Here is a 26,461-nt window from a genome sequence, read left to right on the forward strand (position 1 = left end):
TGTTACTATCCTATCAAGGATAAATGCATGATGTCGGCCTAAAAACTTGTTTACTTAAAGAGTTAAACATCTCCTAAAAGAAGTCGGCTGGAATTAGGACGCCTTAGTAAAGGTATTCTACTTTCCGTCCAAAAGCCATTCCTAGGAATAACAACCTTAGTAAAGGAACAAGTTATTTCATCATTTAACAAGGACGAGTTACTATAAATTTCATTAAATGTCAAAGTTATTTAGCAAATTCTGGTCCTTCTCCTTCTTGAAACAAAGAAGGGTCACTAAGACCTCTTCGTCCAGGAAGGGGGCATATAGGGACCTAATTGCAATAGATAACCAAGTCCTTGTCCAATGACGAATGATAGCCAAAATTCAGGACGAACAAGTTCTTAACTTACAAGTTTTTGCTTACAAGTTTTAACTTAGCTTCTGAAAAATTTGCTAAAGTATTCGGCCAATTAGTGCCATTTGACTGGTTAAATTGTGTTATTGTGTTAGGACGAGTTGAACAGGCGTCAAGTGCATGAAATTACGAAGCTTTGAAGATATAAAAAGACAACTCTTTTATAGATAATAGAAAAGATTACAAACTAGTCTAAAAAAATACTAAAAAGAAAGCAAAAAAGTACAAAAAAACTACGAAGTACAAGTGGCCTGCGGCCAAGATCGAGAATAGGAGAGTTAGGCTTCTGGAGGAGTGTTGTTCTCTTCGTCCTGAGCTTCGGTTTCTTCTTCTTCCTCTTCATCTTCTAAAGATTCCTGAAAGACGGGAGGTTCCTCCCCTTTAATGCCAGCTCTATGAAGACTCTCCTGAAATTCTAGCCGACGAACATATCTAGGGATATCCTCTTCTTCGGCCAGCATTTCAAAGGCCTTCCCTGCCTAGGATTTCGAAGTATCAATCACTTCGTTCAGAGCCTCTTTGGCCGACTCCTCAGTAGCAGTAACCTCCGCTTTCAGTGCGTGGCTCTTACCTCGGAGATAGCGGTTCTCTCTCCTAAGCTCCGTCGCGGCCAGCAGGGCCGAGTTTCGATCATCCTTGAGGGAACGCTCCAGAGCGGCCTTCTCGTCCATAAGTTCGGTCAGCCGGAGAAGGTAAGTCTTGTTTTGGGACACCAACTCAGCTGACCGCTTTTCCCATGCTATCTTGGACTGCTGATGCAGTACCTCCTGCTCAGCCATGGAAAATTGAGCATGGTTGGCGGCCTCTGTAACGTCCGGGACGAGCTTTTTGTTCTCCTTTCTTAGCAGCCTCGCCCAGTCTTCGGTAATAATACTTTTTGTAAAAAGGCCCGAAATGGCCTAAAAGGGCTAATTTTGGTTCCTAACTTGTCTATATGTTGTATTAGCAATCAAATATACCTATAAATACATCAAACTAAGTATATATGATATGTTAGAGTTGTTTACAACTTAAACTAGCATGAAACAAGTCATTTTCATTCATTTGGGAAGAAAAAGGCCCGAAATGGCCTAAAAGGGCTAATTTTGGTTCCCAACTAGTCTATATGTTGTATTAGCAATCAAATCTACCTATAAATACATCAAACTAAGTATATATGATATGTTAGAGGTGTTTACAACTTAAACTAGCATGAAACAAGTCATTTTCAATCATTTGGGAAGAAAAAGGCCTGAAATGGCCTAAAAGGGCTAATTTTGGTTCCTAACTTGTCTATATGTTGTATTAGCAATCAAATCTACCTATAAATACATCAAACTAAGTATATATGATATGTTAGATTTGTTTACAACTTAAACTAGCATGAAACAAGTCATTTTCATTCATTTGGGAAGAAAAAGGCTCGAAATGGCCTAAAAGGGCTAATTTTGGTTCCTAACTTGTCTATATGTTGTATTAGCAATCAAATCTACCTATAAATACATCAAACTAAGTATATATGATATATTAGAGGTGTTTACAACTTAAACTAGGATGAAACAAGTCATTTTCAATCATTTGGGAAGAGAAAGGCCCGAAATGGCCTAAAAGGGCTAATTTTGGTTCCAACTAGTCTATATGTTATATTAGCAATCAAATCTACCTATAAATACATCAAACTAAGTATATATGATATGTTAGAGTTGTTTACCATAGTGTCTGTCCACATCACATTCAACAAGGTAGGAGAAATTGTCTCCATGACCAGTTGATGTTCAGCTTCCGCATAGAAAGACCGATCCAAACACCATACTTGGCTCGCCATGGACCTAGTAAAGAAACAATTAGAAATCCAAATATGAAATTGTAATAATCTAAGTATGATAAATTACATCTATTTACCTGTTGGTCTTCCCAAATCATCGAACTCTAAGACCATATCTCCTGTGTTGTGGAGATTCATCGTGGGACCTTGTTTACTCTTTCGTGTTGCCTTTGGATTCCACTTGACTTTCTTCCCGCTCCCTGTGCACCATAATATGTATGGTCTGACCTGAACCTAACATGCAAAATAAGAAAATTAAATTAGAGAACGAACAAGTAAAATACATAATGAATATTTAAAAAATTGAAATAAACGCGAACCTGACGGGGGTGGCTGCCCATCACCTGTCACCTCAATGCCAAGTAAAGCATTCCTATCATCCTCTAGCTCAAATCTCTCCGTCCACTCATCTAACACATGTGCATCACGATCACTGGCCTCTCCCTGATCAGGCTCCTTTTCTAGGTGAAAAGGGGCATCAGAATCCGATGAATGCTCGCTCGAATCGTCACTAGCCATATCTGTAGCATATAGATAGAAACAAGAAAGAGTGTTAACGAAATTTAAAACAATATACATCTTCACGTTACTGTAACAAAATTCAAAACAAGTCAAATTACTCATATGGAACATTTTTTACCTTAAATTTTGGTCAATAGGTTGCTCAATGACTGTTATACCTTCTTGGTGATCCATTCGCATGTAACTATTTTCAGTATCAATCACATTCATCACATCATCATTTGGGATTGAGAAAGGGGGGATGTCATCAAACTTATTGTAACAGCCCGTTTTCCCGAGCTGCTAGGTAAACACACTTAAGATTCACTAATCACAATTAATGCTTAATAAACCTCGAAGTAAACATTTACTCGCAGCGGAAACATAACCTACAAAACCATCCTGAACCTGTGGGTTATTGGCCACAAAACAAAATCCTTTATATAAGACTTCAATTACACCGATATCTCGACTAATATTCCCAAATATTATATACAATGAAATATATCAGAGACTATTCCATAATTGACTATCTAAAATACAAACGCAATTCATAAGCTACGACGACATCTTTATCTTGCTTCACTTCAGAGTCCTGAGCTTACAACACCAAACCTGCAACAATGTTTGACTCTGCCACCCACCAAGTGACAGCCCACAGAAATGACAACACCATCAGCAAAGCTGAGTACACACTGTGTAATAGAAAATACAAGTTTAGGTGAATTTTGAAAACTAACACATAGTTATAGTAGCAGATAATCACACTCAACTTAGTTGATATATTTTCACAAAATCAGATCGTTCGGCATGAACGCGAGTGGAGAGGGGTACCACGCAGTACCAGCTGTCTCCAAACTATTGAGGGTCGTCACCCAGCCTTTTATTGTTATGCTTGCAAGACTTACCCGGACATGTCCTATAACGCCAGGAATTCGCCCCTCCTGGAAGGCAACAGCTAGGGACTCTACCCGCCCTAACTCGGGGTGCCTAGTAATGCCTCACTTTCATATTTATAAAGTAAGATATTTAATGATTCATACTTGAATCCTCAATACTCATAACATAACACCATATTCGACCTTATCTGGTCTTAACTCATATTTGAATCATTTCCTCATTATCATACCAAATCATATTTTGAGAAATATAGTATTTTCGAACGATTTCGATAATTGAACAAAATGATACTTTTATAACAATCCAATAGCAATTCACAACTAACTCATAGAGATGTATCTATAATCATGGCCATTACCACAAACGATATATGATATCCAAAATTCAATATAACGCCCACGGGAGCATTTAAATATATTTTGCTGAACCTAAAGGTTGCCTCAACTCTATAACAATTATACGAAACCTCCAATCATCATAACTTGATTTCCCATATCATCTTCAATTCTATACGTCTACATAGCAATTCTCCAACAACCATCTCACGATAACATCAATAATCAATAACCAAACTTAAACTAATTCCCAATTCACAAATTATCAACCTTTAACATTCTAATTTCCTTAATCCTTAATTAATAACTATAACTTTGATGATATTAGCTACATCGACTTGCATCCCAATTCATAATCACAATTCCAAATTATATAATTAAACAAACTAAACATAACTCACAACTGTACCTAAATCAAGCACCTAATTGTGCTACCAACAATTATATTGAGAATATAAAGCCAGCTCGACTCATAAATAAACCTCAATAAACTGATTTCTATCTTGCACTCAAATCCTTAACCAATATAACAATTCCAACATTATAATCTCCTTCATAATTCCGAATGATACTCCATTCCAAAATCATCCTCCAATAATCACCTCATACAATAACAATAATCAACAACCAATCTTAACTATTCTAATTATCTTCTTCTAACGCAACCATTATGCTAATAAAACTGAATCGCGCAAATAGAAATTAATGAAGTCATTCCCATAACTCATAACTCGACTTCATACATTCAACTCCAACTACAATAATTATAACAGTTTCCCAATTCTAAGATTAGGACTTCCCTCGCATCATCAACAACGACTATCCAATAAGAAGATACAACAACAACAATAGGCAACAGCTTCACAGCAACTCCACCACAACCACAATGACAGAACAACAATAACCCAACAACACTACTACAACAGAGCAACAACAACAATAGCAATTCCACAACAACTTCACCACAACCACCACAACAACTCCACAACAACTTCACCACAACCACCACAACAACTCCAAAACAACAATAACATAACAACTCCACCTTAATCATCATAATTACTCCACAAGTCCATGTACTAAACACATTCCATTAAGAAGCATAATCGTAATACTTAGTGTATAAGTGTTGTTTAGGTCAAATGAAACATCTCTACTGGACCTTAGCATGTTATACTCATGTAATATACTCGATATACACATAATAAAATACACATCATAAGTAAATTCATTTCATAGACATGCTTTACACTAGAAAGAAACAATCACCTAACTATAGGTATGGAAATCTCTAGGGTAAAATCAAACTAAGTGTGTACCTTTACTAAGGATGCTTAAAGCCACGAAATTCCTTAATCCACTTGGTTAACTATTCCTACAGCTTCCCCTGAATGTATAAAATGCTAAAGATTAGTTTCAACAAGCTTATAGATATGAAAAACTAAGCTTAAATACAAGAGGTGTAATCTGTTGAACTTACAACAACTTATGTGATCTTTCAGCAAGGTTTTCTATATGAGTTTAAGGTCTAAAGATTGGAACCAAAGCTTAAACTACTTTGTATGGAAGTCTAGAAGAGTTATATGTAAAGAAAAGTGGGTGTCCAAGAGGAAGAAATAAGAGAAAAGAGACGAAAATCCAGAACAGGCTTTTAGAGTCTGCTCTGGCGGTACCCCAAGGGGAAGGAAACCTCTTCTGGGCAAGGTCGGTTTCCTGGAATTTTTAGGTGATTGTTGCTTGAGGTGTTAGCCTAAGGTGTTGGGTTTCATGCATAAAAAGGTCTTTGAGAGATCGACACTTAAGTAGCTGCTAAGCAGCTTTCTTTGAGGATAGGTCTGAGCTGTAATTTCAGCTTGCCAGGTTTTACTATGTAAGCAATTTACCCTATTCAGTCACGTAATTCTTGGGGATAAATGACCATTTTAACCTTAAGACATCCAAGCATGTCATATATCAAGTTTGGTTGGGTTCCGAGCTCGGATTCAATCCCAAATGGCTCTTTAACTGGAAGTTCATCGCTACCCGATAAAACAATCTCCAAACGATTTTCATAATCTTAATGTTCAAGGCTCTCAAGGACTTTCTAACTTATCTATTGGTTTCCAAAACCTTTTTAGCCAATAATAATTATGGTTCTTATCCTCTTTGACCTTTCTTAACCATTAAGAAAGATAGTGTCTTATCCACAAGCTTTCTTAACCACTAAGAATGTTAGTGCTTATCCACAACCTTTCTTAACCACTAAGAATGTTAGTTCTTATCCACAACCTTTCTTAACCACTAAGAATGATAATGCTTATCCACAAGCTTTCTTAACCACTAAGAATGATGATGCTTATCTACAAGCTTTCTTAACCATTAAGAATGATGATGCTTATCCACAAGCTTTCTTAACCATTAAGAATGATAATGCTTATCCACAAGCTTTCTTAACCATTAAGAATGATGATGCTTATCCACAAGATTTCTTAACCATTAAGAATGATAGTCTTATCCACTTTTAGCTTTTAAATAAAGGTTCTTAAAAACAGGGATATTACACTTATCATATTCTTCTTCGTCGTCAACATCACCCACTCCTAAAATTCGCCTTTTACCATTAACAACAATGCACCACTGAGTGTCTACAGGATCAGATACATAGAACACTTGTTTTGCTTGCGATGCGAGGATAAAAGGTTCTTCAGTGTCAGAGTAAAACCGCACTCATCCTTTTGCAAACCACGTCTATTATTCGCCCACTTGCATCGAAAAATAGGCATAGTGAAGTCATAATAATCGAGCTCCCATATTTCTTGAATGATCCCATAATATGATTGTGTAGCATCAATCGGAGTTTTATCCTTTGCACTCGCATACTCCCTAGATGATGCAATCGTTGAAACCCCACAATTCTGGACCACCTTTGATTTCTTATCCTGACTGTCAGTGTAAAAGGTATAACCATTGATATCATATCCTTCATAGGAGTTAAAACTGTCACGTGGATCGTATGCCAACCACTTAATTGTATCAGGTACATGATGGTTGTTTGCAGACAATTCACCGATTACTTTATTGTGAAACCAGTCAACGAAAGACCTGTTATGCTCATTCATTAATTCCCTCTCCCCTTTTGACGGATTTTTGTGACGCAATTCACGCATATGTCTTTCTAAGTATGGATTAACTTCAGTAACATGGTGTAACACAAAAAGATGAGCTTTATGCAACTCATCCAATGAAGGTGCAATATGTCGCATTCCGACCCCACCTTTGCCTTCTAATCTACCCTCGTGTCTCGACTTTGGAAGACCTATCGTCACAGCCTTAGCAAAATAAGAAGAACAATATCCTCCAACCTCTTCGGCAATTGTTCCTTGAATAATATTCGCCTCTGGTCTTGCTGGATTCTTCACTTTCTTTTTCAAAGAACCCACATGTCTCTCAAAAGGGTGTGCCCGTCTTAAAAACACAGGACCACACAGCTTAATCTCCCTTACCAAATGAAGGATTAAGTGAACCATAATGTCAAAAAAAGAAGGTGGAAAATACATCTCAAATTGACAAAGTGTGATCACCACCTCATTTTGCAAAGCATCCAACCTATCAGGATCAAGTACCTTGTTGCATATGGTATTGAAAAATGAACACAACCTCGTGATAGCAAGTCTGACATGTTTTGGAAGAATCCCGCGTATTGCAATCGGCAAAAACACTTGCATCATCACATGACAGTCATGAGATTTCAACCCAATTAATTTCAAATCAGTCATGGAAACAAGTCTTCTCATGTTAGATGAGTATCCAGTGGGAACCTTTATACCATTTAAACACTCACAGAACAATCGTTTCTCTTTCCTAGACAATGTATAGCAAGCTGGAGGCAAATACGTTGTTGTTCCCTTTCCTTTCTTAGCCTTTTCCTTAACCTTTGGCCATAAATTAGGTCGAATCTTCAATTTCTCCATATCTCTACGAACCTTAAGACCATCCTTAGTCTTTCCTGGCATATTCAACAGAGTACCGATAATTGCATCACAAACATTTTTTTCAATATGCATTACGTCGAGACAATGTCTAACTGGTAAGTATTTCCAATAAGGAAGTCTCTAGAATATAGACTCTTTTTTCCAAACGACACCATCGTCTTCCGAAGGTTTAACCCCCTTGCCAAATATTGTTCCCGTCCCCTTAACACGATTATAAACTTCTTTTCCAGTTAACGGTATAGGAGCTGGACCATTTTCAACAAACTCGTTAAATGGTGCTTTTTTCTTTCGATATGGATGAGAACTATGTAGGAATTGCCTATTAATGATATAGACATGTTTCCCACAATGTGGCAAATGAGTAGCCTCCATGCCATTCTCACAAATGGGACATGCCTTTTTCCCTTTGACCTTATACCCTGATAAATTCCCATAAGCAGGATAATCATTTATAGTACAGAATAGCATAGCACGAAGCCTGAAATCTTCATTAGAATACGCATCAAACACCATAACACCTTCGTCCCACATCTTTTTGAGATCTTCGATGAGAGGTGCAAGATATATGTCTATATCATTTCCAGGCTGCTTAGGCCCAGAAATTAAAAGAGACAACATAATATACTTCCGCTTCATGCACAACCATGGAGGAAGATTGTATATCACTAAAAGAACATGCCAAGTACTATGTTGACTACTCAAAGTACCGTAAGGATTCATTCCGTCCGTACCACAATGCATGTCCCAAGTTCCTAGCTTCCTGACCAAAGTCTCTATATTTGGAATCGATAGCTTTCCATTGAGGAGAATCTGCTGGATGCCTAAGCATCCCATCTTTCTTTCTGCGATCAGCATGCCATCTTAGGTTTTGTGCATCTTCTTTGATAGAAAAGAGCCTCCTAAACCTTGGCACAACTAGAAGATACCACAACACTTTCGCAGAAGGCCCAGTATTGCCCGGTCCGGGCACAACCCCATCCGGCAATTTGTAGCGGGACTTACCACACCTCGGGCATTCATAAAGGTCTGCATACTCATTTCGATACAACATGCAATCATTCGGACATGCATCGATGCGCTCATATTCCAAACCCAAAGGACACATTAATTTTTTGGCATAGTAGGTAGATTTTGGTAACAAATTACCCTCAGGAAACATATCATGTAAAGCTTCTAAGAGTTCTGTGAAGCCTACATCAATCAAATTATGTTTCGCTTTTATGTTGAAAAGAGTTAAAACCCCACTCAATTGAGTGTATTTTGTACACCCTGGATAAAGGGATTTCCCAGCAGCTTCAGACAAACTGTCAAACACTCGTGGCCGCTCATTAAAATGGTCACGAGCCCCTTCCAACATCTCACCTATTCGATCACCAAACTCTTCATCCTCAGTGTCACTATTATCTCCATTGTCATTTTCATCACCTACTACATCATCACCTTCAACCCTAACATGATCTTCTATCACAACTTCATTCTCAACCCCGACATTCGACATATCAATCTCTAATGAATTACTAGTGCCAACATCAACATTAACCCTATCCTAAGTATATTTTTCCTGCTCACCATGCCATAACCAAATATAATACTCAGCCCTAAATCCACGACGGATAAGATGATCCCTTATGGTCTTAATATCAGAAATCATATTCACATTGTAGCAATCAACACATGGACAATAAATCTTAGCCTCGCAAGTAAGTTGTTGATGTTCTACAGCACGTTTACAAAACTCATTCACACCTTCTACGAACTCCAACGTATTCCGCTTTCCATACATCCAACTTCGATCCATTTCTAAAAACCCCAACACATACATATATACAAATTATTATCAATTTAAAATTCACATAACTCCAACACATACAACAAACTAATATTCAATGCATGCTTCCATTGGGTCCTTATCACTCCAACCTAACCCATCCTTAAACGTCAAATCCCACTAGTGAATGCATGTATCATCTTTGATTCTAAGTAAAATTCGGCAGCATTTCCCTTCAGTTCTCCAAGTACACGATAAATATAATTGTTTATCTTATATGTACCGGGAGAACAAATTAGGGAAATGACTAACCGTATTACACTTAGAATCAAAGAATCAACACACATTCACCACCTAAGTGAGATGTGACGTTTAAGAACAGTCCCAAAACTGGGACTATTCAAGACTTACTCCTAATGAGTAAGTCTTGAACGGGTATCCAGACAATATGATGTACATAAAAACAATCGCATTCAAGCTATTCCAAATATTCACCAAACAATAATCGCATTCAAGTGATTTCAAGTTATCATCAAACAACAAGTACCAAACCATTCCTTAGATTTCCCTTCCCCTCCCATTGGTAAGTCTATCAATATAAAGGCATTGCATTCATATCACTTTAAACAAAGAATTACAAAAACATCACAATAACTTAAGCATAAACAATCCCGTATAACATATTAGGGCATACAAAAACTAAAGCAAAATTATCACAAAATCAGTTTTTAATACTCAAATCTTATAACTAATCATATATATACTTTATACTAATCATTTTAAACTACAATTTAAGCCAAAAATTTATTAAAACACTAATTAAGAAAAATTTACAAAAAAACTAACCTAAGATGACAAAACGGCGAGGAAATAGCTTGAATGCACCGGAAATTCTGAGGAGAGGCGCCGGAGGAGAAGTGGGGGAGGAGAAGCACCGGAAAAATTGAAGTGGCGCCGGTGAAATAAAAGCGGAGGTCGATTCGTTGGAGCAACGAAGGAGAGAGGCGGCGGAGGAATTCGAATTCGCCGAAAACCAAGGAGTGAATCGCCGGAAAACGAAGGGGGGACGCCGGAAAGTTGTTGCGGACGTCACCGGAAGAACGAACTGTCGCCGGAGGAGAGAGAGAGAGAGTGTGAGAGGGTCGAAAGTGTGAGAGACGAGACTGAGAGAGTTTGAGAGATTGTGAGAGAGTGAGAAATTTGACAAAACACGCCTCCTTTTTTTTTTTTGATTGCTAGCGAATATTGCTGCGGTTTCCACGTGGAAACCGCAGCAATATTTGCTGCTATGGGCCCACATGTTTTCCAAAATTTGTCCGTTGAATAATATTGCTGCGGTTTTTGGCGGGAAACCGCAGCAATATTGTAATTTTCAATTTTTTTTTCTTTTTGCGTGTTATATTCACTAGTAGAATAAATGCTTATTGCTGCGGTAAAAAAGTCGCCTATTGTTGTGGTTTTGGGCGCGCAGCAATTAAGGGGGCAGCAATAGGTAATAATTATATTGCTGCGGTTTTAAACCGCAGCAAAATCTGCAGATATTGCGGCGGTTTCTGAGAAAAACCGCAGCAATATTAGTATTTTATATTAGAATAGTATAACATATTGCTGCGGTTTCTAGGGAAAATCGCAGCAATATGCTATATTTAATAATAAAAAATACGTATATTGCTGCGGTTTTTTACCTAAAACTGCAGCAATATAAGCTGGGCAGAAAAAAATTTTTTTTTTTTTTTTTGCATTTTGACATCAAATTTGAAAGACAAAAAGGATGAAATAAAACAAAACATTACTAATTGAAACTAATGACAACAAATTATTATATAAAATTCAAAAACAAAAAAAAGCAGATTATATCATTACAATATATTTAAGGCAGATTATAAAAAATCAACAAGAATGTAACTTCAAAAACATATAAGAAAAAATTTATAATTACAACTATAATAAGATATAACATAAAACACTAGATCTGAAAATATTATAACAACAATAACCAAAATAACAACAATTAAAAAAAAACAATGGAAAATAATAACAGAAAAAACAAAAAATTCTGAAAAAAAAAAAGAAAAAATAAACAGAAAGCCCCGACGACTTGCGCGAGGCTAGGGCTTCGTCTCGATCTGAACAGCCGACGACGGAAGGACTTCGACCGACGAAGAAATCGAACAGCCGACGAGGGTATGACTTCGACCGACGAAGAAATCGAACAGCCGACGAAGATATCGAAAAGCAACGAAGAAATCAAACAGCCGACGAAGATCTCGAAAAGCCGGCGAAGAAATCGAACAGCCGACCAAGAAATCGGAAAGGCGATGAAGAAATCGAACAGCCGCCGATAAAAACGACGAAGAAATCGAACATCCGACGAGAAAACGAGAAGAAATCTCATAAAATGGGCTTAAAAGAAAGACACACGGGCAGGCATCTCATCTAGATTCGTTGTCTGCTCTCCACCAAAAAAAATTCAAAACTCGCAAATTGTACGACATCATATAACTGGTACCCAACTCTACTTTTGAGTTTTGATAGAACACTGAAAAAAAAGTAGGACTCAAGAAACTGCCTTTTCAGTCGTGAATACTTGGAGCACAATTCCTCATATTGATGAACTGGACAAAAACTAGAATAACAAAAAAATTATTGAAGTTTCGTAATGGCGGAAATGTGTTGAAGAACTCCGAATTAAGCATTTCTAGGTTAAAATAATATTGATTTGTTGATTCATTCGAAGAATTGAGAGAAGAGTCGAAGAATAGAGAGTGAGAGGGGAGAGAGAGAGGCGTGAGAGGAGAGGAGAGAGGCGTGAGAGGAGAGGAGAGAGGCGTGAGAGGAGAGAGAGAGGTGCGTGAGACTTGAGCGGTTTTTTTAGGGTTTAGTGGGAGGGTGCGGTCTTAAACAGTCGTATATAATATTGGGCCTCTATATTGCTGCGGTTTTTTTAAAGAAACTGCAGCAATACATTAAAATATTAATATTTTAATGTATTATTGCGGTTTCTTTATAAAATCGCAGCAATATAGATGGTCAAATTAGTCAATTAAATTTGAAAATTTGTCTCGTTAATATCTATTGCTGCGGTTTTGGGCGGGAACCGCAGCAATAATGTCAATTTCTATTTTTTCTTTTTGCGTGTTATATTGCTGCGTATAGGTTAAACCGCAGCAATATCACCGCAGGAAATAGCATTTATTCTACTAGTGATTGTTGCGTATAGGTAAAACCGCAGCAATATCAGCGCAGCAAATAGCATTTATTCTACTAGTGAATGCTGCGAGCAAAGAGCTGTTGAAGGGAAGACGGAAAAAGTGTTAAGACGGTTGCAAAATTGAAAAAATATCTAAGTATAGAATTCAAACGTCCAAAAAAGGGAAAATTTACCTCGGCAGCAAGTTGAGACATGTAGCCTACATGCCCTGATGAAGCCCCCCTCAACCCCTTGATGTAAGGTTCAGGGAAGCACTTGAAGAGCTCCAGCTTGAGCTTCTCACGATCAGCCGAGGTCATCCTCGCAAAGGCGGTCGAGGATTCGTCGTCTGAAAGTATGGGAGAGTCGTCAGGAGCCTGCCCTTTTCCTTTATCTGAGAGAGGAGACTCGTCAATATTTCTGACCGGGATAACCACGGCCTGTTTGTTGGACGGACTCATGGGACGCCCGCCAACTCGCAATGTCCTAACTACACTAGAGTAATAAGACTCACCAGAGGATCGGGAGGCCGTCCTATAAGCCTCCGGCATCTGGCCTACCAGTTTGGCAACTGGTCCACTAAAGGCCGACCCATCCATATCCCTGCTCGACTGAGCAGGTTTGATCTCGGACCCGTCCAGCTGAGCGACCGCTTCCGGCTGCTCAGATTTAAGGGGAGGTGTAGGATCAGTAGGGCCCGTGTAGGTGACCAAGGCCATCTCCTCGGCCTTGGTAGGGTCATCCTCGACAGGAATATTGATCACGGCCTTGGGAGCAGGCCGTGATGGTTTCTTCTTCTTTGTCGTGAACCCCTTTGATATTTTTGGAGGAGGAGCATCACTGGTAGTGGCCGGTCTTTTCTTGGAAGCCGTCTTCTCCACCAACGCCTTGGACGTTGGGGCATTTTTCTGAAAAAATTAAGTAAAAATGTTAGTCAAAAAAGAAGATTAGAAGAGAAAGGAAACCGTCCAAATAAGCTGTGGACGTTCTGCTCCACAAAGAGGGAGCTCGTCCGAATCATCCCAGGACATTCTGTCCTTCGAAGAAGGAAGCCGTCCAGAATCAACTTTGGACGTTCTGCTCCACAGAGAGGGAGCTCGTCCAGAGTCAGCTCCGGACGTTCTGTCCTTCGAAGAAGGAGGTCGTCCAGAATCAACTTTGGACGTTCTGCTCCACAGAGAGGGAGCTCGTCCAGAGTCAACTCAGGACGTTCTGTCCTCGAAGAAGAAAGTCGTCCAGAATCAACTTTGGACGTTCTGCTCCACAGAGAGGGAACTCGTCCAGAGTCAATTCAGGACGTTTTGCTCTTTGAAGAGGGATCCCATCCACATATAAATCTGGACGATCTGCCCCTCGAAGAAGGAGCTCGTCCAACAAAAAAAAAAGAGAGGAAAAATTTCACGAAGTATACCAGTGTATCCGTCCTCTTTTCAGCACCAGTCTTGTTGAACTCTTTCCAGAGAGAGTCGGTGAATTTGGCCGAACTCATATCTCCGATCCAAGATTTTCTGAGTTTTGCCTTGGCCGAGTCTACATAAGAGGATAAAGCATGGTTAAAAAAATAAACATCAGACGAGAAGATTTATTTGGGAAAAATACGGATTATACCTCTATCCTCGGCCCGCCGCAAGTCGGCCGCAGCCAGGAAGTTATCAATAAAACATTTCTTTAAATGGGATCCAGTTGGACGGTCCCTTAAAAGATATGTCATTAATAGAGTACTCTGATACTCTGAAGTACTCCATCATCTCCTCAGCAGATGTGCTCTCCAATTCCAAGTAGGACGCCATTCGTCCACTGTTGGTAGTTGATCGGCTGAAATAGCGAAGCCGCCTAGCAACGACTTCATTCGGTGCCTGGATGAATAGGAATTCAGCCTTCCAGGAGTGCATCTTGGACGTTTTGTCCCAAGACGTAAGGAAGCTCTGACGGTTGCACACACTGAACCAGGCTCCGTCCACAGTACGAGGAACCTTAGACACATAGTGGATTTGGGAAAAGGCGGCCATTGAAGGATCAACCCCTTTTAGCTCGCAGACGGCCAAAAAAGTTAGGATGTTCTGCCAAGAGTTTGGGGCAAGTTGGTTGTGGCCTATGTTGTAGTAATGAAGGAGCCGGCTAATAAAAGGATGCAGAGGAAAGCGTAGGCCGGCATCTAAAGCCAGCCGATAAACAGCGAAATGGCCCGAAGGGGCACTAAGTATAGTGTCCTCTCGGCCAGGGAGAACGAATCGATACCCCGGCATGGGCATGGCCGCAGAAAAATGTTTGAGGTGAGAACCTACTCGTCCTAGCCAAGTATTATCGGTCAGGATGTATCTAGGGTCAGAAAGAGGTCCTAGCCGGCGCTTAATTTCAGAAGAAGTAGTGGACGGCTCCCTCGACTCACTGGCTGGACTAGAGGAAGCCTCCACTTCGCTAACCTCATCAGCGGCCGCCTCTTGTCTGGACGGGCTGGGGTCTGGAGACCCCTTGGCAATCACCTCTTCCTGGACGCTTCCAGGGGAAGGATGTGGGATTTCCGGACGGTCGCTCTGGACTTCGCGTTCCCCGTCAGCGGGAATTCGTCCAGTGGATACCTCCATTTCTAAGCTGGAGGCCGGAAGGTTTACCCCTCGTCCGATGCAAGCCGTTTGCTTGATGCGCGCCAGATTACCCTGCACAGGTAAAGACTGGGTCGTCTGACTTTGCCGTCCATGATTAAAGAAAAAGAATGCATGTCCAGCCGAGATAGGTCCAACTCTAGAATGTGCCGAGGAAGACATGCCTTCTTTTCTAGGGTCAGTACCAACCCTTGAGCGGCCGGGATAATTCGATGAAGAAGACGAATCCATTTTCTTAAAAAATGTGGGAGAATACAAGGGAAGTGAATAAAGTAATACCTGTAGAAAATGCTCGGACGAATGTCAAGGACGAGCTGGATGAATGGACGATTTGAAGAACAATTAGCAGGAACTTGGACGGGAGTAATTTCTCTCTCTAAAAGCTCAGTAAAAATTTCAGAGTCTCTCTCTCTAGAAAATCTCTCAAAGATGTTAAAATGATTCCAGAAGCGTCAAAGGTTCATATTTATAGGGAGGTAAAAGTGACCCCCCCATCCGGTAAAAAGTAACTGTTGCATCCAAATTGTCTCTGAAGGTTGACCTGGTATGACCGGCTAAATGGTGCCTCCTTTTTGAAAAAGAAGGGCAGTTGAGGTCGGTTAAAAGAGGAAACCAACCGTCTTGGCGCCTAAATGGTAACTTCCTCTTTTAAGGGGAAAATGTTGTAGCCTGAAAATCAATGGCTACGATGATGACACGTGGCACCATCGTAGCCCAACATGTGGCATTAGCTTATGAAAAGAAAGTACATGGGTCTGCAGGTTATTTGGGCTAGAGTACACTTTTTTGAGGAAAAAGTGTACTGAAAGAACTCCCTTGTGGCCCTAAAATTGTATTTAGGCCCAGTACAGATAAAGCCTGATTCTACAACAGAATGAAATGTACTCACCAATCAGCACTTGCCACGTGTCATATTATTATTGCTTAGCCAATCAGATACTTCCAAATTAGGGTGACATCAAGATACAACAGTCATCTCAAACAGTATAAATAGTCCTTGAAATCAGGGAAAATGTACGTTTTTCAGAGCATAGTACTGTTATTCTGCCATAAATTCTCTCTCTCTACTTTCTCTCTCTAAAAGTTCCTTCATATTCCTGAAATCTGACTTAAAGCATCGAAGGGGGAAATATCACCCAAACCTCCAGGATGGGTCCCTTTTTGCAAGTTGCTAGTCGGAGCTCTTGATCGGGATTCGAGTCCAATCGTTGTTGCACAAGTCTCCTACCTGTTGTTGGGAATTGTTGTATTAAATTACTAGTTTGGTACTACGTAACAACTTTTGTTCAGCAACAACAAGCCTAGGAATTAACAAACTCACGACAGCTCAGCATCTTTCATCTTTTGTAACTAACAATTAGAATTAGTTAGCTTACCATTTAAGCTTTTCCTCTTATAGCTTTAGTTTTAGCTTCTGTATATATATAGCTAATGATGTAATATCTCTCTAAGATTTCAGTTTATTACATTCAAAATCTCTCTTAATGAAAAAGAAAAAGTTCTCTCTAAGAATCAATAATAAATGCCGTACACATTTTATGTTCTTCATTTTACTACTGATTTCTTCACAAATGTCAGTAGATTAGTTAATTCAAATCATCACCGTATCTATTATTATCTTCTGTGAGCACAAAACTATTACAATCGGTGTCCTCTCGTAATCAAGGAGAACAACAATAACAATAATTTTTTGTTACAGCAGCGGAAACAACTGGTTACCAATTGAAAAGTTGTTCAAACCCTCCCCTAATCTAACAAAAATGAATTTTATGGAGTTGTTTGCTCATCTGAATCACCTTCAGCACTGACATCTTCCTCACTGTCCTCAGTTGGACCCTCGTTTTGTACAGATGATTCAACCGTTTCAGGCTTTTCTTGTCCTGGACCTGCGGATACTTTCACCATAGATGGGCGTAGAAGCCTATCACCAAGCTTAAACCCTTTACGATATTCTTCGATTACAACGCCCTCATCATATACACTGGAATCTTCTCGCATGATGGCTTCGTGCAACTTTGACAAAATGGCCAAAAGATATGTCAAACAGAGGTTTTTACCCAAAGAGATTGTTTTTTACCCACAACAAAAGTTAAAATGATTAATAACATGAATAATCTAAGATGCAATTTTGTACTAGAGGTGAGCAAAGATCCAGCACAATACATATATTATCTATGTGGACTCACCAAGTTGGCAAGAAAATCAAGAAATACTTAGGTTTTGAAGTTATTAACGTTTCCAGGTTGTCATAAAACCTGAAAAACCACGATTGAGAAATTGAATCATTTTGCCAAATACTCGGCTGAAATTCAAGCCAACTTGGTTGCCCACCTGCATTAAACCACACAGCAAACAGCGTAATCACTAAGCCAATCAAGTTATTCAGGCAGGAGATCCTAATCACGTAACCCAAGCAAAGAATTTTACAGTACTTCCACATATTATCATTTAGTGAGATGAACTGCTAGCTAGCCTACACAAGGGGAAGCCAAGCTCCTCTCTCTTTTCACCCAAACCCCAAAGAGAAGAATATAGAAGTCTCTCAAAGCTAAAGAAAGCAGAAAGCAATTCACTGTTTTAACAGATAATGAAAGAAAAAGAACTCACCAATGGATCAAATGGTTTACCAACTGTCTCAACAGGAACAACACCAACTGAACCTAAAATTTCAACAAACTGCTTGTATATGCTCTGGTAACTATTGCTGATTTTCTCCTCAGCTTCAGACTCTATCTTGATCTGAGATTTCGCCCTCTCAAAATTATCCAAAACACCCAAAAAATTCTCAATTACCTCTCCCTTTGCATTCGTCACCAATGAAGAACGTTCTCTTTCTGTTCTCTTCCGGAAATTATCAAAATCTGCACCAATCCTAAGAACACGATCTCTTTCTACTGACAGATCTTCAGACATAGAGGCAACCTTTCTTTCAAGCATCTCCTTTTCATCTTCAATGGATTTAAAGAACGCCTCTAACTCACCAACTGTGGTCTCATCATTATTATTCAAAGCCTCTTTATACAACTGTAAAGCAGTTATCACTGGTGATGTGGGAGCTTCATCAGCATCAGATTTAGCATCATCACTTACTTCCTCTTGTACAGCTTCACCATTCAGAGCTTCATCTGTATTCTCCTGTCAAAAAAGATATAAACCATTAAAATCATGAGACAGTTGTTAGCAGAGTACAAATGACTGGCCACCATTAGCCAAATGATGTGGGGGCTGGGTACCATCCTGCATAGTTAAAAGATAATCTTGATCGATTGAGTTAATTTATTCTAGAGCACAGAAAAGACTCACCACCTTGTCCCTATGAATCTAAAGTGATTTTCAGAGACTTATTGGCCGTTGTCATTTAACATACAACACAAGAAGATTTGCAAAAGACCTTATAACAGACAATGAAGACTTCCTATAAGCTGGAAATTTTTTCTGTTTTATACGCTTCTCTTTATTCTGCTGGGTTAAGACAAGGACAAGGGTTCAGACTTGAATCTTGCATTCCCTAAATTTGCCTGCTAGCAAGCACATCTGGAGCTGGATTACCCTATTAAAATTATCAATCAGAAAAGACTCACATCAGGATTTAAGACCGATAGTAAATTCAATAGTTCCTAACAGATTTACAATTTAATATTGACTCATTAAACATATAAACAGACTTCATCCACATATTATTCATATGGAAGATTAGATGAAAGGGCATGGGTTTAGAAACTACAAAACTACTCAATTGTATGTCCTGATTTTGTGTGATTTTGTGAAGATAAGCAAATCAAGTTGTTGCATTCATTCTGCACACTAGGATGGCAGAACATTCAAGGCAACCTTGCTTCTCTCGTAATACTACCAGCTATATCGCACAATATTGCCATTAAAATGAGTTCATTACTACAGAAAGAAGAACATTAATGTTGAAGAAACAGAAATCTAAAATCTCTAGAGTAAGAGATGGAGTTCAGAAAGAACTACATAAATTAGCTGGCCAAACACGGCATGCCACACAAAACCTTCGTTCTTTAGTGCATCACCATCATTTTTTTAGCCTTAAATTTGCAGGACCTAATATGTGAATCATTTACTCAAATATTTTCAAAATACAGATGCTGATGAACAGTGATTAGCGTTCAATGACACAGAATAGTTTTAAATCGATAAAATGCATGTTCACAGCAGTAGCACAAGATCACGTCTTACAGGTTATGGATCCTCACAGATAAACTTACATGCAACCCTGTGCAGCTCACATAAACAAACAAAAATATAAACTTCATATATGTTCTTTGAAAGAAAAGCAAACAAAATTTGTGTTCCAAGGAACTCAATTGAAACTTCAGATTATATGTTCAATGACAATATGAGAAACCTTCAGCCAACAAATTCAACGAACTCAAAATGAAATCGAAATAATGAGTTCAATAACATTTATATAAACAAATACTAAGATAATGAGTGGTCGGGCGAGAAACATTTTCCCATAATAGTATTATTCCCATTTCCTACTGTTTGGTCTGTAAAGGATGGAAAACAGATTTCTAATCGGTGGACAGTAGTTCTCCCAATAAGTCTCCTAAGGGTTGAAAACATGTTCCTTCTAAAAGGAAATAATGTCCCATTTCTTTCCTCATTCTTCACCTTCCCTCGTTCCTTTCTTTCATCCATCCTCTGCCTTTCATTTCCATTATTCCTAAACAAAGGAAAACTAATCTAATATCGTGTTTTCCCGTTGGATAATGTTTTTTCATGGAAAATCATTTCCATCAAAAATGTTTTCCTTCCAATCAACTGAAGCCTTAAAGCTTTCCACCAAAACATTCTATAAAAACAAGTTACAACTTGCCCTTTTCCCTGGAGGTGAACATCATCTGTTCATTGCCCTGCTCATTCCCTAGTACATTTGCCACCACATAAAGGTAATTGACAGTTTATGCTACCAACAATGGCAATTCCAGACTATAGCTAGAGGTCAGTTTTTGACAACCCTAATTAAATGTGACACAAGAACTAAGTCATTGAAAAAAAACCACCAAAAACTATCTACTTCCTGTGTTTTAATATACTTCCAAGTTGCAAACATTTGCTCTTTCACACTCATCAATACACATCTTTAACAATTAATATATCTAAAGATAAAAATAATAAAAAGTTGTTATTTGGAAAAAAAAAGAAATACATATGAATACTAATCAACATCTAAGTTAATAACATTTTTATTTTACCTACCATAAAAAAGTTATAGTGAAAGTTAATAGATAAATACTGCTAAGGATAGCTAATATAGGTCATATTGTTCAATCCAATTTGTCCATTGATGATTGTAGCTCCTCTTCCCTTTCAAACATTCTTGTATCAGACAATTTAGGAGTTCCCTTCGTGCAGAGGGGCTCCTAAATTTCTATCTCTTCTTTTCCTTGTCATATAAAAAGGTACTAAAATGCCCAACAACCTTCGAAACATATATAAGAAATTATGAAATTCTAGAAAAAGGGACAAACCTGGATGGAAAAAATAGTTGGAAAAGAAAAAAAGGGAATACCTGGATCTCAGGTTGCTGAATTTCTTCAGTTTCAGTGGCTTCTCCAGAAGAAGCAAGAACCACAAACTTTGACGCAGCAACTTTATGGGAGAATTTGGAGGGAAAATTGTGAGAATATAAGCAAGTATTTGTAGTGTAGCATTTAGTTTTAAAAGTAACAGAAAGAGAACACTTGATAGGTCTTAATGGAGAGATAGGAGTAGAGAGAGAAGGTGACGGCGCGCGAAAATTGGCGCTTCGAAGAAGCATGGCCATTGTTGTTGGGGGTGGAGAAGGGGGAGCGGATGAGCCTGGGGATGAACAGGAGAGAGAGAGAGATAGATAGGAGAGATAGAGAGAGGCGCAGGTAAAGCGAACAGTAGAACTTACTAGCAGCTACTAAAAACACTGATTGACAAGTTGGAAAATAGAACGAGCAACAGCCAACAAGTGATAGCCTTTTACGCCAGAACTCTATTGACGAATGACGATGAAAAGGAGTGGTTATTACTTATTACGTAGGAATTGAGAGTGACGACGGGTAAGTAGATAAGAGTAATTTCAATGGTAAAGCAAAATGTAAGTTGGCTTAGAGGGTGTTTAGTATGAAAATTTTTGATGTAGGAAACGGGTTCAGGTAAGTGTTTCTATTTTTAATTGTTTTCATTCCATTAAGATACCAAACAACAATTAAAGGTAACGATTATTATTTTCGTTTCCCCTCCTTATCCAAATCCTTTCCATTCCGTTTACGCTTTCCATACCAAACACCCTCTTAAAGTGTTATTTAGGTTTTTAGTTAGTTCTTGTCGTTTGAGCAGGTCTCACTTAAAATAAGATAATTTTTTTTATAGAGAATAATATAGAAATTATTTACCAAAATTCCACATGAGCCTACAGTTTTAGCTCAAGCAAATTGGCAAGTCCCAAATGCTCACCATTGGGAGTTACTCTAAATCAATTCTTATATTTTGTGGAAATTTCAAATTTTCAAAATTTTCATTACTTTTATTTTTTCACTTCTTGTCAATAAAAAAACTTTTCAAATCAGAAAATCTTGAAAATTTATATTGCCTACATAGTTTCCTTTATATCATACAAATAGTATTACATAAACGATTATGAAGGTGAGATAATATGTTGTTTCGGATATCAAGTAGGTGCGTCAAGGATTGACGACCTTATAGGCGTGATTTTATTGCCTACGCGAATAAACGCATATTTGACTACCTCATTATAAAGGTTTTGTTTTGAAAAACGTTTTTGAAGTTGCCAACAAGTGTTTAAAAGAAGACTAATAAACCTAATTAATTAAATATTAGAAAATCGTAGAAACAATTTTGGGACTTATCCTTTATAGACTTTCCCATTTTGACTCTATGAATGGTCAATAAACTAAAGATTAAGTTCAGGGCTGAGGATACGAATATAATCTGATGTATAAGAGATAAGGGAGTGTGTTTTTCCTTCTAATATATCTTATAGAGTTCAATTTGGGAGATCTAGACGTTATTTTGGGGATGAACTGGTTAGGTTCCTACAAGGCCAAGATAGTTTGTGAAGCTCACAAGGTAGTATTGATGAGTCCTTTAGGAAAGTCAACTCCATATTGACGATTTGGGAAAAACCTAAGAGTTTTGGGATTAAAACTCTTCTATATCTTATTTTTAACCCTTAAAAAGAATGAAGGATTTGAGATAATGTTTGTCAGATGTTTCCTTTAGTTGTAAAATTAATTGCAACTTCAGGTTTACGATGCCGTTTCATCAAATAGATTGGAGTTTGTATTTTGAGACTTCTTTCAGACGACATATTGGCATAGTTTTTGATAAGTGAACTATGATCACACTCACTTCAATGAATCGACTAAGGTGAAATACTAGGGTCATCACAAGCTATTTATCCCTTGTTAGAGAGGGGAAGTACTTGTGTAACTTAGAGAAAAGAGAAATCGTGTTAAAAGTCAATGGCTTATGAGTTTTTTTTTGGGGGGGGGATTTAAGAACCCCATAATAAGAAGAATAACCCTACTCGACCAACACCTCTCGTATGTCAGCTAGCCCAGTTACACAGGTCAACGCTTAAGGGTAGGGGGATATAAGAGAATTCCTACTCCCAAGGACAAGTAGGTAGTGGATTTGAACTTCTGACTTCAAAGTCACAAGGTGAGTTCTCCAGTATGAGTTAAATTACTATGCCTCTATTGCATTTATGGAGTAAAGAGAGCATAGGTCCCTCTTATAATGGTAGATGGTTTGATGTGTATGTACACAGAGAGATGAATGTGTCAACTTTAGTTACATCGAAAATGGTTGTTCGAAAATCTGATTAAGTGATTTTATTCATTTATATTCTATTTTGCTTAACTAAATATAGTGCGAATGAAATAGAGAATTAAGATGGTTGATGTGAAACTCATGAGGCATGAGTTATATTGATGTTAAAGTTTTTTTTTTTGAGGGGTTATGTTACAGTAGTTTGTATTAGCTAGAAAACATTAAACATGGGTAAAAAAAGTAACTTATTCTTTTATCGAAATATTTTCTTTTCATTAATAGAAAGGAGAAAAAGAGTGTTGAGAGGAAAGGCAAATGACTACATGAAGTAATGATACGAATAAGAAAATCTTATGACCACAAAAGCAAATTTGAAACTTAAATTCAAATAATTTAAAGTTTTCATTTGAAATTTAAAAGAAAATTTCAATGTAGTCTGTTTCGGATCCCATAATAAGGAACAACCAAATAGAGTATACCACATAGACTTTGTGATCATATTTATATGTTGATACCTAATGACATACATCTAAGATGTCGTTAGGTTTGAGGTTTTCAAGATAGGGTAAGAGAATCACCCATGAAACCCACCCCACCCACCACGAAAATCCACCCCAACAACCTCTAAACACTAGTGGAAAAATAAGGAAGGGCTACGCTAAAAAAGGCCTGTACGTAGGGCTGCGTATTTTGACAGCAGCCCTTTTCATAGCAACCCTTCACTTTTTAAGTAGGGTTGCGCTTTTCAAACGTAGCCCTTCACAATGAAGGGCTGCGTTTTGGCACAAAAACACAGCCCTTTTGACTCATAAAAAATCAAAAAAAAAATTACATTTTTTTAATTTACTCGTAAATATACTAAGAACAGTTGAAATTTACAAACGAAATTACTTGTGACCGCAACATTATAGATGAAAGGATCAAATAAATACTTCAACAAAACAAAATTATAAATTAACAAGAACATCAAATTAGTTCCACAAAAAGTGAAAAAAATAAACAAAAATGAAAAAAAAACCCTAAAATTGTAGATCTGAAGTTCTGCCAACAAACGAACGGAAATAGAAAAAAAAAGGAACAAAAATAGAACAAAAATGAAAAAAATGAACGAATTAAAATGAACAAAAAATGAGAAAAATATTTGTGTGAATCAAGATTACAAGAAGAGAATGATTAAAATACCAACCAGGAAAGGGTTACACTAACGTAATAATCAGTAGCTTGTACTATTGTACAGCAGCTGAACAAGGAAAGCCAAAAAAACAACAACTTAAATCAAAAAATTAAACTTAATGCCTTCGGAACAACTCATAGAATCATCAACCAATGGAGAAAACTCATGGAATCCCAACAAGGAACCCGACGAACAACGAACCCGATGAACGACGAATTGAAGATTGAGCCGTAAAGATTGAGTCGTGAAGATCCGTGAGGGAGTAAAGGACGGAGGTTGTTTTTGAAGAGAAGAGGAGAGAGAGAGAAAAAAAATGGGAGAGGAGAGAGAATGAAGGCTGCGTGAGGGAGGAGAGAGATTGAGCCGTGAAGATCCGTGAGGGAGAAGGAAGGACGTGAGAGAGGAGAGAATGAGGGAGAGGAGAATGAGCCCGCTTAATATGATAAGCCCGCGCTTAATTCTTTTCAAAATAGTTTTTAAAAAAAGCCCATAAAGGACTTCGTTTTTTTTTACAAGCGCATTCCTTCACTTAGTAGGGCTGCGCTTGTAGAAAAAGCGCAGCCCTTCTGACTGTAAGAAGGGATGCGCTTTTTTACAAGCACAACCCTTTTTCAAAAGGGTTGCGCTTTTCTTCAAAAACGTAGCCCTACAATATAGAAGGGTTGCGTTTTGAAGAATGCGCAGCTCTTCCAGCGAAGCACTTCCTTTTTTTTTTCCCTAGTGAAACACCACCACAACACTAGAACTACAAGAGAGAGAACGAGATAGAGAAAATAAAATAAAATACATGATCAGGAAAAAGAAGCAGAGGCGCAGAAGAGGTGGAGACCTCAACCTAGTAGAGGCGTTTTTTGTAGGATTTCGGTTCTAGACCAAAGCAAATTCTTGCGGGCTAGGCCCAAAGAGGATAATATTTACTAGTGGGCTACTGCACACCTAGGGGTGTTAAATATGGTATCAGATCCCATTACAGTATCTTGTAGTGCCTACGGGGAAGCATGGTCTTTAAGGAAGGGGAGAAGGTATCTAAGATCTTGCTTATCCCACATCAGAAGTTGATAAGAACAAAGCCTTCTTTATATAGAGGTGGACACCTCAACCTAGTAGAGGTCTTTTGGGTAGGACTTCGATTCTTCACCAAAGAAAATCTTTGTGGCTAGGATCCAAAGAGGGTAAAATCTACTAGGGGTATTACATAAACCCTTTTCTCTTTCCCCTTTGTGAACCAAATGCCTTCTTAGTTCAGTTTCCTTTAACCAATTAAGGAGCAACTATAATTTTTTAGTAACAAAAACAAAATATTAGAAGTCTTCTATATCTTATTTTTAACCCTTAAAATGAATGAAGGGTTTGAGATAATGTTTGTCATATGTTTTCCTTTTAGTTGCAAATTAATTGCGATTTCAAGTTTACGATGTGGTTTCATTAAGGAGATTGTTGTTGCATTTTGCGACTTCTTTCGGCTGACACATATTGGCATAGTTTTTCGATAATTGGACTATGATTGCACACACATTAATGAATTGACTAAGGTGGAATACTAGGGTCACCAAAAGCTATTTATCCCTTGTTAGAGAGGGGAAGTATATGTGTAACTTAGAGAAAAGAGAAGTCGCGGTAGAAGTCAATGGCTTATGAGTTACAAATATTTTGGGGGCCCCACTTGAAAATCCCATAGTAAGAAGAATGACCCTACTCGGCCATCACCTCTCACAGATCAGCTAGCTAAGCTCCATAAGTCAACGCTTGAGTACATAGGGGGTATATGAGAATCCCTACTTTCAAGTACAAGTAGGTAGTGAGTTCGAACTTGTGACTTCAAAGTCACAAGGTGAGTTCCCCAGTGTAAGTTAAATTAGTATTCTCTCTATTGCATTTATGAAGTAGAGTAGAGCATAGGTCCTTCTTATAATGGTAGATGGTTTGGTGAGTATGTACACAAATAGATGAATGTGCCAACTCTAGTTACATCGAAAGTGGTCCTTCGATTAAGTGATCTTGTACATTTATATTCTATTTTGCTT

At 38.2% G+C, this 26,461-nt stretch overlaps 1 protein-coding gene across 2 annotated transcripts; it reads right to left on the reverse strand.

Moving 5' to 3' along the window:
* Positions 1-17,055: 17,055 nt before the first annotated feature.
* Positions 17,056-21,440, reverse strand: LOC104901293 (uncharacterized). 2 transcript variants are annotated; one of them, XM_010688846.4, is made up of 4 exons: positions 21,009-21,440; positions 18,077-18,604; positions 17,656-17,800; positions 17,303-17,482 (listed from the first exon to the last, which is right to left on the reverse strand). In XM_010688846.4, the coding sequence occupies exons 1-3, from the start codon at positions 21,261-21,263 to the stop codon at positions 17,699-17,701; spliced, it is 885 nt and encodes a 294-aa protein (XP_010687148.1). In that variant the 5' UTR covers positions 21,264-21,440; the 3' UTR covers positions 17,303-17,482; positions 17,656-17,698. The 2 variants fall into 2 exon arrangements, with proteins under 2 accessions (XP_010687147.1, XP_010687148.1); XM_010688845.4 differs by lacking the exon at positions 17,656-17,800 and having other exon boundaries at positions 17,056-17,482; positions 21,009-21,432.
* Positions 21,441-26,461: the final 5,021 nt, after the last annotated feature.

This window comes from Beta vulgaris, chromosome 8, assembly GCF_026745355.1.
Source record: "Beta vulgaris subsp. vulgaris cultivar EL10 chromosome 8, EL10.2, whole genome shotgun sequence".
NCBI classification, from domain to species: domain Eukaryota; kingdom Viridiplantae; phylum Streptophyta; class Magnoliopsida; order Caryophyllales; family Amaranthaceae; genus Beta; species Beta vulgaris.

Coding starts and splice junctions, on each gene's coding strand:
- LOC104901293 (XM_010688845.4), bottom strand. CDS start 21,263: ATGGCCATGCTTCTTCGAAGCGCCAATTTTCGCGCGCCGTCACCTTCT. Junction 18,605..21,008: donor TTCAGCAACCTGAGATCCAG/GTATTCCCTTTT, acceptor CTTTTTTGACAG/GAGAATACAGATGAAGCTCT. Junction 17,483..18,076: donor GTAAACCATTTGATCCATTG/GTGAGTTCTTTT, acceptor ATTTTGTCAAAG/TTGCACGAAGCCATCATGCG.